The following is a 14,375-nucleotide window of genomic DNA, read 5'->3' as shown; positions in this document are numbered from 1 at the left end:
TTGTCTTTAAAGCTTTTCTGGGCTTTCCTGTCTTCCTGCAAATATTGGGGCCTTAGTGCCTAAGCCTAGGCATTTATTTCTTTGTCACAAAAAATAATCTAACTTTATAATGGTTTTCCATTGGATTGGTTGAAGCCATTTGATTGTTCGCATACACTTACAGGTTTTGGGAGGCTCAGTGAACCCTGGCCTTCTTCCTTGGTTTTAATTAACAACATACAACCATGTCTTTTAGCCTTGACTTCCAGGATGTCCTTGTGCTCAGAGAGGGCTCTGGCCTCCCCTGGTTTGTTGTAAGTGTAGGTTACTGACTGAATCCTTGATAACCTATCTTCAATAGCAGAAACTGCCTCCTTTATATGCTCTGCTGCACCAGATACTTTTAAACCTGGAGGATCTGTCCTGATATATGATATGATGATGCCTTTGTTTCGGATTTCAGGCAGTTCTGTGAGGCTCGAGGAACTTTCCAAATAGTCCACCTGCATCAATGTAGCAGGAATGAGTTGTGTGATCACTGTCTTATTGTCCAGATAACTAGTTATTATTTTTGCAGCATCAGAAACAATGTCTGAATATCCTACGATTATTACGGCAGCTTGATTTTTCTCCTCTATGATTCTGCAGCCCACCTCTTTCGACTTCAAGTCAAATTTCAAATCATCAAGGAACCTTTTCCATTTGTCACCTTCAGCGACTTTGGTTTGCTCTGGAGTGAAGTTAATCCTTACTTCCTGGAAAAGTTGCTTTATTTTATCTTCCCCTTTCTTCACATCTGCCTTGAGAGCCACGAGCTCAACAGACTGTCTCTGCACCAATGTGGCGGTGATGCCCTTTCCAACGAAGTGAGTTTGCACAAATTTCTTGAGCTCTAGCGATTTGATAAAGTCTATCAGGTGTGACGACTGATTCAGAGATTTTCTTTCTAACTGGGACTGAAACTGGCCGATGACTTTGTGGACTTGGTCAACTTCCTCCTTTAATCCTTTCAGTTTAAAGGCTGGGGGAGCTGTGCTGGTGGATATTTGCACAGAGGACACAGTGACATTGACATTGCGATGTAGGAATTCCAACTCCTCAAGACTTTCCACTAAAATTTGCTCTTCGACAGTATTCCTTTCAACTTCCAATTCTCTTCCTGCCTTTTCCAATATTTCTTGTAGCCTTCTGGACGTGTCCAAAACTTTACTTTCTTCCCCAACAATGACGACCTTGTTTTCTGTAGAACAGTAAAGAACATCAAGGCCAGGAGCTTTCAGTCCCCTGCTTTTGTTCTCCACTTTTTCCCACAAATCTTCATCTGCTGGGAAGTCTTTAAAGTCAAACTTCCTGATGAATTTCCAGATTGCCTCTTCAGCATGCTTCTTCCAATCCTTAGCAATTTTATAGCATAACAATATATCCACGTCAAAAGAAGGCTTCAGAATCATTTGCTTTGAATTTGGAGAGTCCGTGAAGGTAATGTTACAATAAACACCCTTTGCAATTTCGTCTAACTCTTTTCTATAGAGATGAGTCTTCTGGATATAATTTAGAAGTGTGGGATTGATGCTAATATCAAACTGTTGAGGCTGCTTGATTTTTGGACCATTGTTTCCATACAAAGATAATTGCAGATCATGGTAATAATGACTAACAGTCAGCTGAAGATCCTTTAGTGAATGTTTCCTTCCAGTGACTCTTCTTACCACTGCAAAAACACAATTGGAAGAAATCAAACAATTTTACTGAGGACAAATAGATACAACTATTGTCTTGTGAACCCGATGCAGGCTCGATGGGCCTCCTTTTTGCACTGTAACGATTCTATGATTCTAGGAGTTGTTCTAAAATGTTGCATAATGTTGCAGATGCAAAACAGTCATGTTATAAAAGGGAAAGCTAGTTATTTCATGCCAGATAATTCTTGTCTCTGTATTATTGAAGGGAGTCCTGAGGAATGACTTTCTGAGCATTATAAAATCACTGGCATTTATGACACAATTGAAGACCATTCAGTCCACTGTGTTTTTGCTAGCTCAAAAAGAACAATCCAGCATGATCCTAGTTTATAAACCTCGATCAGTGGCCTTTTACACTATGTTACTTCAAAATCGCATATCCAAGTACAATTTACAATGCAATGAAGGTTTCTGCTCTGCAAACCTTTCAGGCAGTGAGTTCTAGAACCTCATCCTCAATTCTCCTAAAATTCTTCTAATAATGCCTCCCCGCCCACCCCCCCCCCCCCCCCCCCCCCCCACCCCCTTCCCAGTTATTGACCACTCTGATAATGGAAACATGGCTTTCCTGTCCCTCTCCATTTGGACCTCCTGTAAGTTTACATGCCCCAAATAAATCTCCCCTCCGCCTCGACTAAAAAAGCAAAGAATCCCATATGTTCTGACTACCTTGTGTGGACAGGCATGCCAAAATCCCTCTGTTCACCTGCACTTCTTAATACCCTACCATTTATTGTGTATCGCCTTGCCTTGTTCTTTGGATTGAATCCCATTTTGCACTTTCTGCCCACCTGACCTAACCATTCCTACCTTTCCGACTGGAAAATATCTTAGCTGGCTGAGTTCCAGCTGCGGCAATCCTCTGTGATGGCAATGCACTGCTTTACTTTGGCAAGGAGGCCCCTGGTAATTTGTCAGAGACAGCTGCACATTACATATCGGGAAATGCTCTTGGTATCTGTTGTATCCATTTGGAATTTAAGCGTGTTGGTCTCATTGGGAGCCACTGGTAAAGCACAGTTCCTACGTGCAAAGCACTGCTCATTAGAAATGAGAAATAAATTGACTATAGGTCCTTAGCCTATTGACCCTGAGCACTGAGTATAAGGCCTTTCCTGAGCAAGTCTCCCACACCTTCCCCCCCGCCCCCCCCTTCCCCAGCTAATGTCTTCTAACAGGTTCACATACTGCGTGCGGCTACTTGGGTTCTTGCTGCTTCCCTTCCTCAAACTATTCATCCATCTAAAGGAAATAAAACAGAAACGTCACCCACGATACGCAGTGAGTGTTTAAGCAGGGAAAGGAAGGAAGAAAACATTGGAAAAAGCAAGCTCAGAATTGCCATAGAAATGCACTACTCTTATTAGTACAAAGGTCATAAGGACCCGAGGGCCTGCAAGTTAGTGCCCCACTAAGTCCAGTTTCCAGGCATGTCAGTCAGTTTTGAAGCCAATTCCACCAGGCTTCAATAGTGGATTTGCCACTGGGTTGGGTATCTGCATCAATCCCAAAGTGAAAATGGCAGCGGAATGTGGACGTATTAATTTTTCTAATTTTAACCACACATTGGCATTGGGAAGATTAGGTTAAGATCAGGACCGCTGGATATTAATGAAACTTAAAACTAAGAACTGAATGCCGGAAAAGATAGTCAGCGGGCAACAAACATTAACTTTTATGTTTGAATGCTTGAAATACAGCAATAGTATTGGAAAACAAATGGAATACTATACCCTCATGATCTTGAAAGCCAACAATAGCTGTCATTGCAATTTTTTTATAAATGATTTCTGTGATTTCCCCACCACCGCTGCGTTTGGTGTTTGAAAAGTACAAGTCCAGAAACTCATCACTGCAACTGGGGTGAACTCCTTCCACCTGTAGTGAATTTGTCTTGACCAGACGTTGGGCAGTGATACAACGGTTTTCAAACGGCTTCTGACAACAATTACGCAGAAAGGATTTGGCATCTAAGAAAGCAACATCGGGAAAAATTCTATATTACTGCATACAGCCACATTAATCATAATCTTCAATACAAGCTACACCATTTCATCCATTCCCACATTACAATCATCCTGGCAACAATCCCAAATAAAATAATTACTGCTAGCCCAAGAAAAATTAGAAACAAATCAAATGTAAGAACGCCAACCTATATCAGTTTCAAAAGTGACCGCCACTGTTTCGCCATCTTGCAGAGGTTCGATGTGATGCTTTGTGCTATTGCTGAGGCTGTCAATGTACAGTGAAATATGCCCTAATCTCGAGTGAACATCAAAACCCCTCAGGAGAAATGTTCGAGGCTCGTACTTTTCATCTTCTTTATCTTTATCATATATTTGCACTTGCAGGGTTTTGCCACCCAGCTTGTGCTGCTTTTGTGAAAGTATTTTGTCCAGGTCTGTAAACATAAACCAGAAAGGCAACAAAATTAGTCAGTCAAATTTATCCTGGTAGTTTGCATCCCCTGTATTTCCCATCAGTAAGAAGTTTAGCAACACCAGGTTAAAGTCCAACAGGTTTATTTGGTAGCAAAAGCCACACAAGCTTTCGGAGCTCCAAGCCCCTTCTTCAGGTGAGTGGGAATTCTGTTCACAAACAGGGCATATAAAGACACAGACTCAATTTACATGAATAATGGTTGGAATGCGAATACTTACAGCTAACCAAGTCTTTAAGATACAAACTACGTGAGTGGAGAGAGCATCAAGACAGGCTAAAAAGATGTGTATTGTCTCCAGACAAGACAGCCAGTGAAACTCTGCAGGTCCAGGCAGGCTGTGGGGATTACAAATAGTGTGACATGAACCCAATATCCCGGTTGAGGCCGTCCTCATGTGTGTGGAACTTGGCTATCAGTTTCTGCTCAGCGACTCTGCGCCGTCGTGTATCGTGAAGGCCGCCTTGGAGAACGCTTACCCGAATATCAGAGGCCGAATGCCCGTGACTGCTCTCTCCAAACGTTCTCCAAGGCAGCCTTCACGACACACGACGACGCAGAGTCGCTGAGCAGAAACTGATAGCCAAGTTCCGCACACATGAGGATGGCCTGGGTTCATGTCACACTATTTGTAATCCCCACAGCCTGCCTGGACCTGCAGAGTTTCACTGGCTGTCTTGTCTGGAGACAATACACATCTTTTTAGCCTGTCTTGATGCTCTCTCCACTCACGTTGTTTGTATCTTAAAGACTTGATTAGCTGTAAGTATTCACATTCCAACCATTATTCATGCAAATTGAGTCTGTGTCTTTATATGCCCTGTTTGTGAACAGAATTCCCACTCACCTGAAGAAGGGGCTTGGAGCTCTGAAAGCTTGTGTGGCTTTTGCTACCAAATAAACCTGTTGGACTTTAACCTGGTGTTGTTAAACGTCTTACTGTGTTTACCCCAGTCCAACGCCGTCATCTCCACATTATGTTTCCCATCAGTACCATGGCGCTCGATCGAAATATTGCAAGTGCAACTGATTTGACAAAATAACTCACTTCATAACCTGATGTAACAGTCAACGCAAGATGAGTTATATTAAAAAAGCTCACAAACAGCTCTGCAAATCCACTGTGCCACTTGTGGAAATTAACTCAATAAGCTTACTGTGTTCACTATTTGAATATGAATTGTAAATGTCCACTTTAAATAGAAGATTATGATATTCACTACAAATAATGAGATAAGAAAAGTATCCTCATTTACTGGGAATCTTATTCATCAAGCTCTTGAACATGTCAATGCAAGAAACTGCACCGGTGAGGTCTGTTGCTATGAAAACCATATGTACATAAGAAGTATAGAAGTTGGAATTCCTACAGTTCCACACGCTATAAGTTTGGTCTTATCAGCAACCTCATAAATAGGGTTTACCATACAGGCTTGATGCTGCAATAGGGTGCATCAAAACCATCCTGCAAGATAGTGGCTACCCTGATCGGATCATTGCTTGCTGTATATCACGCAAACTCATGAATGGACCTAAGGCCGCCACTTTCAGCCCCAAAATGCTGTCCAATGGCGGAATCACATCTCATGTTGGACACTAGGTTTTAAGTTATGGAAGCATGGGGTGGTTGGATACAGTCTACCTCAGATCGCCTTGGCAGGTTAAACAACAGGTGACGCTAGCCATTTCATTAGCCAGGCTGACCAGGGCCATCAAGCAGTTTACTGTCTCACCTCAGGTGGGAAGACAAATATGCGTTCAAATGGGGTTCAAACCTAGGAATGGTTCAGGTGTGCCAACATCAGCTGACTGCAACAATTTCAGGTGAAGTGAAAAGCCCTTCCACTCTGCACCCAACAACCCCCAACCCCAGCAACAAGGAATTCAGATGAGAAGGGGCTCCGATTCTTCTATTCCTACATTACATTTTTATTTGATTAGATATTGGGCAGTACTGACATGTTGTTCAGTCAACATATGAAAGCGACCAGGGCTACTATACAATGCCTGAGGCAGATTTAAAGCATGGTGTACAATTCAGTGGGGCGGTTACAAATAGTGGGATTATTCAATGTTTCTAAAGAAGTTTGGGCTGCATGGTGGCACAGTGGTTAGCACTGCTGCCTCACAGCGCGAGGGACCCAGGTTCAATTCTGGCCTCGGGTCACTGTCGTGCGGAGTTTGCACAATCTCCCTATGTCTGCGTGGGTTCCCTCCAGCTGCTCCGGTTTCTTCCCACACTCCAAAGATGTGCAGGTCAGGTTGTTTGACCATGATAAATTGACCCGAGTGTCAGGGGGATTAGCAGGGTAAATATGTGGGGTTGTGGGGAAAAAGGGTCTGGGTGGGATTGTGGTTGGTGCAGACTCGATGGGCCGAATGGCCTCCTTCTGCACTGTAGGGATTCTATGAAGTATGGCATTGACCGGTAGGAAGTCTGTGCTTGCAATGGTTGGCATTCCCTCAATACTCGCTCTCTCTTTCTGTGTCTCTTTCTTCTCCATCTTCCTCTTTTAAATCAGAAGCTTAATATTAGGGCGGCACGGTAGCACTGCTGCTTCACAGCTCCAGGGACCTGGGTTCGATTCCCAGCTTGGGTCACTGTCTGTGTGGTGTTTGCACATTCTCCCTGTGTCTGCGTGGGTTTCCTCTGGGTGCTCCGGTTTCCTCCCACAGTCCAAAGATGGGCACATTAGGTTGATTAGCCATGCTAAATTGCCCCTTAGTGTCCTGGGATGCGTAGGTTAGAGGGATTAGCAGGGTAAGATATGTAGGGATACGGTAATAGGGCCTGGGTGGGATTGTGATCGGTGCAGACTCGATGGGCCGAATGGCTTCTTTCTGCACTGCAGGGATTCTATGATCAAAAAAACACTCGCGTCCAGCACTGAGAATGTGTTTCCTGCTAGAATACGTGTCACATATTGCGGGATGAGAGGTTGCACGACACCAGGTTATAGTCCACAGGTTTATTTGAAATCGCAAGTTTTCGGAGCACTTCCCCTTTATCAGGTGAAGTGGAGCGAGGTGCGCAGGCATAGAATATATGGACGGAGTGATGATAGCCGGTCACTAACAGGTAGTCAAGAGTGTCAAAGGATAAGTACAGACAGTGAAGGCCGGCTGAGTAACATGTCTTTACAAGTAATCACTAATGCTAATAGACAAATGCAAGCAGTTAAGTATAACCAGTGTGTGTAAAGTGTCAGCAGGCTGTATAACAAGTGAAGAGATGACGTAAGAACTGTTATGATGCAGGGAGTATCAATTAGAAGGGCTGCCTCATTTGAGTCATTAAAAGCTAGTCTAAGGATTGCTGTGGACTGCACGAGCACAGGGATGCTCGACAAACTAATGGTACATGAAGTGGTAGGAATCTGTAGAATGCAGTAATTCATCAGCTGTATCTTTTTCAATCCTGCCACAGATTCAAACTCACTCTTTCCCCCAGAGGCTACAGTTAATAATATAAAGCATTCACCGTCACTGCTTGGACAGGTCACAAACCAAGAGCATTCGTCATTTTCAGAGATTTCCACATCGGATATAAATCTTTCAAAGTACATTGCAACAACATCTGTGTCAACAGGACCGTCGCTGTGAACCAGCAGCTGGCTGGAGTAGCTTTCCTCTCCCTCGGAGGACTCCAAAACTGAAAGAGAAAAATGTTTCTGTGAAGTGATTTTTTTTCCCCTTCAGGTAATGATTGTGACACATCACGATGACCGCGGCAGGATGCACTTAGCTCTGCAGAAGCAAAATCCGTACCTGACTCTTCCACTGGATCTGGGGATTCTTGATTCTGAAATCCCTTTACTGGACTCTGTAGTGGAAAAGCAGAAAAAGGATACTGCGTACAATAAAACAGTTAAATTGTTCTGGACAAAGTAGTGGCACATTAGATGTATAGTAAATGAGAACAAAGAATATAAATAAAACAAAAAAAAGACAGTTTGCTTTCTATCTTTCGGCACAGTGGTTAGCACTGCTGCCTCACAGCGTCAGGGACCCGGGTTCGATTGCTGGCTTGGGTGACTGTCACTGTGGAGTTTGCATGTTTTCCACGTGTGTTTCATCCGGGTGCTCTGGTTTCCTCCCACAATCCAAAAGGTGTACTGGTTAGGTGCACTGGCCATGCTAAATACTCCCTCAGTGTACCTGAACAGGCACCAGAGTGTGGCAACCAGGGGAATTTCACAATAACTTTATTGCAGTGTTAATGTAAGCCTACTTGTGACACTAATAATAAATTAATTAATTAATTTCCTTCTTCCCCGAGTGTTTTGGTTCATACTGAGGTATCATTTTATCATGCAGTTATACCTTTGGTATCCAATTTAAGTGGACATTCTTCCTGAATGAGGAGGAGTAGCATTGTCATTAGCTACTTAACTGTGAGTTGCCCCACAAGTAAGCCTACCCCTTTTCTCGCTCAATAGCCACAATTTCATGTTTTCCAGCCAGTCTCACTGAGTAACAATCACGGATCAAAATCATAACCTATTTTTCCCTTTCACCAATAGAGGTAGTGAAGCTAATTGCAGCAACCAAACAGCTACCCCAGTTGAGATTGACAATGACGACGGATGAATGAACACCGCTCGACAATCACCAGGCAGGAGTGTTCCCTTCCAGTCAGGAAACACTTCAGCAGTCATGGGCATTCAGCCTCTGATCTTCGGGTAAGCATTCTCCAAGGCTGCCTTCACGACACACAACGCGGAATCGCTGAGCAGAAACTGATAGCCAAGTTCCACACACATGAGGACGGCCTCAACCGGGATCTTGGTTTCATGTCACACTATCTGTAACCCCCACGACTTGCCTGGGCTTGCAAAATCTCACTAACTGTCCTGGCTGGAGACAATATACACCTCTTTAACTTGTGCTTGGCCCTCTCTCCACTCACATTGTCTGTACCTTTAAGACTTGATTACCTGCAAAGACTCGCATTCCAACCATTATCTTGTAAATTGAGTTTGTGTCTGTATATGCCCAGTTTGTGAACTCAACTCCTAATTCACCTGATGAAGGAGCGAGACTCCGAAAGCTTGTGCTGTCAAATAAACTTGTTGGACTTTAACCTGGTGCTGTGAGACTTCTTATTCCAGTTGAGATTTGCAGAGTTAGCAGAAACCAGATATTAAATTTGGAACTTTATGGTATGTATAGCTTGGTATTACGCCACTTTGGAGCCTTTAGCCATTAGGCAGTTGCCAATTGCTTGAAGAAAAGCTGGTTTGAATACCAAATACCCTAACAATCTTAAAACAATGAAATCACGTGGCTGATTATCCGGCTTTGCCTGTGACTGGATTTACATTCATACTTATACCGTATTTTTACATTCTATGTCATCATTTCCAGGGTAGTTAAAATTCCTGAGATCAGTTTAACTTCCAATCCTGTATTTACATCTTTAAACATCCATCAACAAAATGGGACACAATTGCCTGTGTGCTATTTAAAAGTAGCTCACTTTGTAAAACTAATATAATGGAAAGCAGCACAGCAGAAAGAATAAATAACAGGAGTGTGTATTTACATCAGTGGTGACTTACCTGGTCACATTTACTGTATTTTTGGGAACTGATCAACAATTGATTTTGTTCAATTGCTGGCTCTTTGTTGGAGTTTGCTGTCACTCTAATGGGGCTCACAGAACTTCCTCCATTACTGCCCCACTCATAGCGTGTAACCCGAAGCTGGACTGGCTCTGGGCTCAACAGCTGCACTGTGTGGAACTCCTTCTTCACCACGTTTTTCTGCACTGATAACACAGAACAAACAGGAATTATTTTCCTTCGGGATCTCGTGAGGATAACCTCCCATTATCCTTTCACAATGCCATTTCCATTGTTAAGATGCAGCTTGTCAACTTTTGATTGCATGTAATCATTAAAATCTGTTTGCATCATTTTCCCACCAAGATTACATTATTTTCAACCACCTGGACATTACCCTGGTTTGAGGTGGCAGGTGGAGCTAATACAAATGGCAAGTCATCTCAAACATGAAAATTCCCAACCCTTTTTGTGCTAAATGTCATCAGGAGCATGATCACCAATCACTCCACTGTCAACACTCCTGAAGTCACCATCAGGCCTGAAGCCAATCATATCATGCCTCAAAGAGCAGGTCAATGAACCTGGTGTCCGGGTGCCAATTTGACAGATTGCTTTGACCTGGATGGCATGGTAACTGATCTGTACCTCACCCACTCCCACCTCCCCCCCCCCCCCCCCCCCCTTTACTCCTTGTAACATGTTGGCCGAAATTCTCTCATCTCACCCTCCACGGGAATTGTAGCGGGCAACACAGAAAATTCAGTGGACCAGTTAAAGCTCCATTGAGCTCAAGCAGGAAGATTCGATCTTGGGACGTGTGCAGCTGGAAAATCCCGCCTGTTACCTCACACAAATCCCACAAACCCATTCGTAAAAACTTCAATTGATTCAGCATCTACAGATTTCTGCAGGAGAGAGCTCAAGATTTCTACTGGGGCATCCTTTAAATCTGGAACGTTAGGACACCAGATCAGAAATCCTGAGTTCTGTACTGGGACCTCTGCTGTTTGTGATATATATAAATGATTTGGAAGAAGATGTAGCTGGTCTGATTAGTAAGTTTGCGGACGACACAAAGATTGCTGGAGTTGCGGATAGCGATGAACATTGTCAGAGAATACAGCAGGATATAGATAGGCTGGAAAATTGGGCGGAGAAATGGCAGATGGAATTTAATCCAGATAAATGCGAAGTGATGCATTTTGGTAGATCTAATGCAGGGGAGAGCTATACAATAAATGGCAGAACCATCAGGAGTATAGACACACAGAGGGATCTGGGTGTGCAAGTCCACAGATCCTTAAAGCTGGCAACACAGGTGGAAAAGGTGGTGAAGAAGGCATATGGCATGCTTGCCTTTATTGGACGGGGCATAGAGTATAAAAGTTGGCATATGATGTTGCAGTTATATAGAACGTTGGTTAGGCCACATTTGGAATACTGCATCAGTTCTGGTCGCCACACTACCAGAAGGACGTGGAGGCTTTGGAGAGAGTGCAGAAAAGGTTTACCAGGATGTTGCCTGGTATGGAGGGTATTAGCTACGAGAGGAGATTGAGTAAACTAGGGTTGTTCTCCCTGGAAAGACGGAGGTTGAGGGGGGACCTAATAAAAGTTTATAAAATTATGAAGGGCATAGATAGGGTGAACAGTTGGAAGCTTTTTCCCAGGTCAGAAATGACAAACACAAGGGGTCACAAGTTCAAGATAAGGGGGGCAAGGTTCAATACAGATATGCGGGGGACGTATTTTACACAGAGGGTGGTGGGGGCCTGGAATGCACTACCAAGCAAGGTGGTTGAGGCAGACACGCTAGGATCATTTAAGACTTATCTAGATAGCCACATGAACAGACTGGGAATAGAGGGATACAAACGGATGGTCTAGTTAGGAACACATGATCGGTGCAGGCTTGGAGGGCCGAAGGGCCTGTTCCTGTGCTGTATTGTTCTTTGTTCTTTGTATATTATGAAGTCAGACTAGGCCCCAACAATTGGCTATTTTGGCATTGTGAGGATAAGATGTTTCAACCCAGACACAATTCTACTAACAAACTGGAAAGTATTTATCAAAATAAACTTTATTTAACAACACAGCTTAACTACAACAAATGAATTGAACAATTGTCATGTAGGCACAATGGTTAGTACTGCTTCCTTACTGTGCCCGAGACCCAGGTTCAATTCCAGCCTCGGTCACTGTCTTTGTGGAGTTTGCACATTCTCCCCGCGTCTGTGTGAGTTTCCTCCCACAGTCCAAAGATATGTGGGTTAGGTTAATTGGCCATGCTAAATTGCCTCTTAGTATCCCAGGAGATGTAGGTTAGAAGGATTGGTGAGGTAAATATGTGGGGTTGTGGGATAGGGCCTGGATGGGATTGTTGTTGGTGCAGACCCGATGGGCTGAATGGCCTCTTTCTGCACTGTAGGGATTCTATGATTCTATGACTCCGGGATCAATGGATCTTGGATGTACATGAATGGTTCCAATTCAATAGCTCAGGGATGGTGGGTGAATGGCCTTTCAGTGAATATCGCAGAGAACCTTTAAACAAAGAACAAAGAACAATACAGCACAGGAACAGGCCCTTCGGTCCTCCAAGCCCGCGCCGCTCCCTGGTCCAAATTAGACCATTCTTTTGTATCCCTCCATTCCCACTCCGTTCATGTGGCTATCGAGATAAGTCTTAAACGTTCCCAGTGTGTCCGCCTCCACCACCTTGCCCGGCAGCGCATTCCAGGTCCCCACCGCCCTCTGTGTAAAATACGTCCTTTTGATATCCGTGTTAAACCTCCCCCCCCTCACCTTGAACCTATGACCCCTCGTGAACGTCACCTCCGTCCTGGGAAAAAGCTTCCCACCGTTCATCCTATCTATGCCTTTCATAATTTTATACACCTCTATAAGGTCACCCCTCATCCTCCGTCTTTCCAGTGAGAACAACCCCAGTTTACCCAATCTCTCCTCATAACTAAGCCCTTCCATACCAGGCAACATCCTGGTAAACCTCCTCTGCACTCTCTCTAAAGCCTCCACGTCCTTCCGGTAGTGTGGCGACCAGAACTGGGCGCAGTATTCCAAATGCGGCCGAACCAACGTTCTATACAACTGCAACATCAGACCCCAACTTTTATACTCTATGCCCCGTCCTATAAAGGCAAGCATGCCATATGCCTTCTTCACTACCTCCTCCACCTGTGACGTCACCTTCAAGGATCTGTGGACTTACACACCCAGGTCCCTCTGCATATCTACACCCTTTATGGTTCTGCCATTTATCGTATAGCTCCCCCCTACGTTAGTTCTACCAAAATGCATCACTTCACATTTATCTGGATTGAACTCCATCTGCCATTTCTTTGCCCACATTTCCAGCCTATCTCTATCCTTCTGTAGCCTCTGACAATGTTCCTCACTATCTGCAAGTCCAGCCATTTTCGTGTCGTCTGCAAACTTACTGATCACCCCAGTTACACCTTCTTCCAGATCATTTATATAAATCACAAACAGCAGAGGTCCCAATACAGAGCCCTACGGAACACCACTAGTCACAGGCATCCAGCCGGAAAAAGACCCTTCCACTACCACCCTCTGTCTTCTGTGACCAAGCCAGTTCTCCACCCATCTAACCACCTTTATCCCTTTAGAACTTCACATTCTCTGATCACACTCTCTCAATAGAGTTGGACTGGAAGGGAATTTGCCAGTCTGACTCACTCAGTAAATAACTCCCTCCTCTTCGGTGCTCAGACCAGTGGTGGCAGTAAACATATACCATCAAATCTCAACTTTATAAAAAACTTCAACACGTTCACACCATTATCAGGTTCAGTGCTGGGAAATCATGTGCCTCAAATATTTTGTCCGCTATCCGACTGCTGTAAATTCATTTATCAAGATAAAGCCTTACCTTCTTCATTTTTAAAATACACCAGCAGCTTCCCCTGATCAGGGAGTGCTCTGATCTCACACTCTCCTCCACCCGACCTCCTTCTACTTTGAAAATAAATGGCTAGTTTGCTTTTGACAGAGTCCAATTCAACAGGCAGTCCTTCCACTAACACGGGGAATCCAGCCATGCCTGAGCTCTCCCCCACTCTCAGAGCTAAAGTTTCAACTTTCCACGCCGATCGATGGAATTTTTGGGGGAGCTCGGGAGCTAACTGTCCGAGTGGGAGTTCTACCGAGTCGAAATGATTTCGTTTTGAAAACTCCACTCTCTACCCGGAAATAGTCTGCTGAGCGAGCTGTCTAAAGTCAGAATCGAAAGTGAAAGCTTACAAAACTAATCGTATATTTGGCAACTTGGTAAAGGTTGGTGTCATCGATTAAATTCAAAATAGCCTTTCCTGCCTTCCTGGAAATTGCTGCATCTAAGCAGGTATTGGAGGAATGGGTGCATTGGCCTCTGCTCTGCCAGGGCACCTGGTTTTCACATCTGCTAGTTGTCCATATCACTCAACAGAGTCTGAACTCAACAACAGCCTGCATTTATATAGCACATCTATTGTAAAAAATCTCCCAATGCGTTTTACAAGAGTGTTCACAACAACCTCCGACACTCAGCCACGTGAGGCGATATTAGGAGAGGTGACCTTAAATGGCATCAAAGAGTAGTTTTGAGGAGCATCTTGACTGAAAAGA

General features: G+C 44.1%; 1 protein-coding gene across 1 annotated transcript in view; it reads right to left on the bottom strand.

Annotated features, from left to right (window-relative positions):
- LOC144503528 (protein mono-ADP-ribosyltransferase PARP14-like) overlaps window positions 1-13,906 on the bottom strand; it is a 49,702-nt gene extending 35,796 nt beyond the window's left edge. The window contains exons 1-7 of the mRNA XM_078227970.1: window positions 13,642-13,906; window positions 9,726-9,934; window positions 7,933-7,987; window positions 7,646-7,816; window positions 3,877-4,125; window positions 3,455-3,691; window positions 162-1,690 (exon numbers count right to left, since the gene is read on the bottom strand). Coding sequence (XP_078084096.1) covers window positions 162-1,690; window positions 3,455-3,691; window positions 3,877-4,125; window positions 7,646-7,816; window positions 7,933-7,987; window positions 9,726-9,934; window positions 13,642-13,810 — 2,619 coding nt within the window. The 5' untranslated portion in view covers window positions 13,811-13,906. The remainder of the gene's footprint in view (window positions 1-161; window positions 1,691-3,454; window positions 3,692-3,876; window positions 4,126-7,645; window positions 7,817-7,932; window positions 7,988-9,725; window positions 9,935-13,641) is intronic.
- Window positions 13,907-14,375: the final 469 nt, after the last annotated feature.

This window comes from Mustelus asterias, chromosome 14, assembly GCF_964213995.1.
Source record: "Mustelus asterias chromosome 14, sMusAst1.hap1.1, whole genome shotgun sequence".
NCBI lineage: Eukaryota > Metazoa > Chordata > Chondrichthyes > Carcharhiniformes > Triakidae > Mustelus > Mustelus asterias.
The sequence above is the reverse complement of the archived record's forward strand: the minus strand, read 5'-3'. Positions and strand labels throughout refer to the sequence as shown.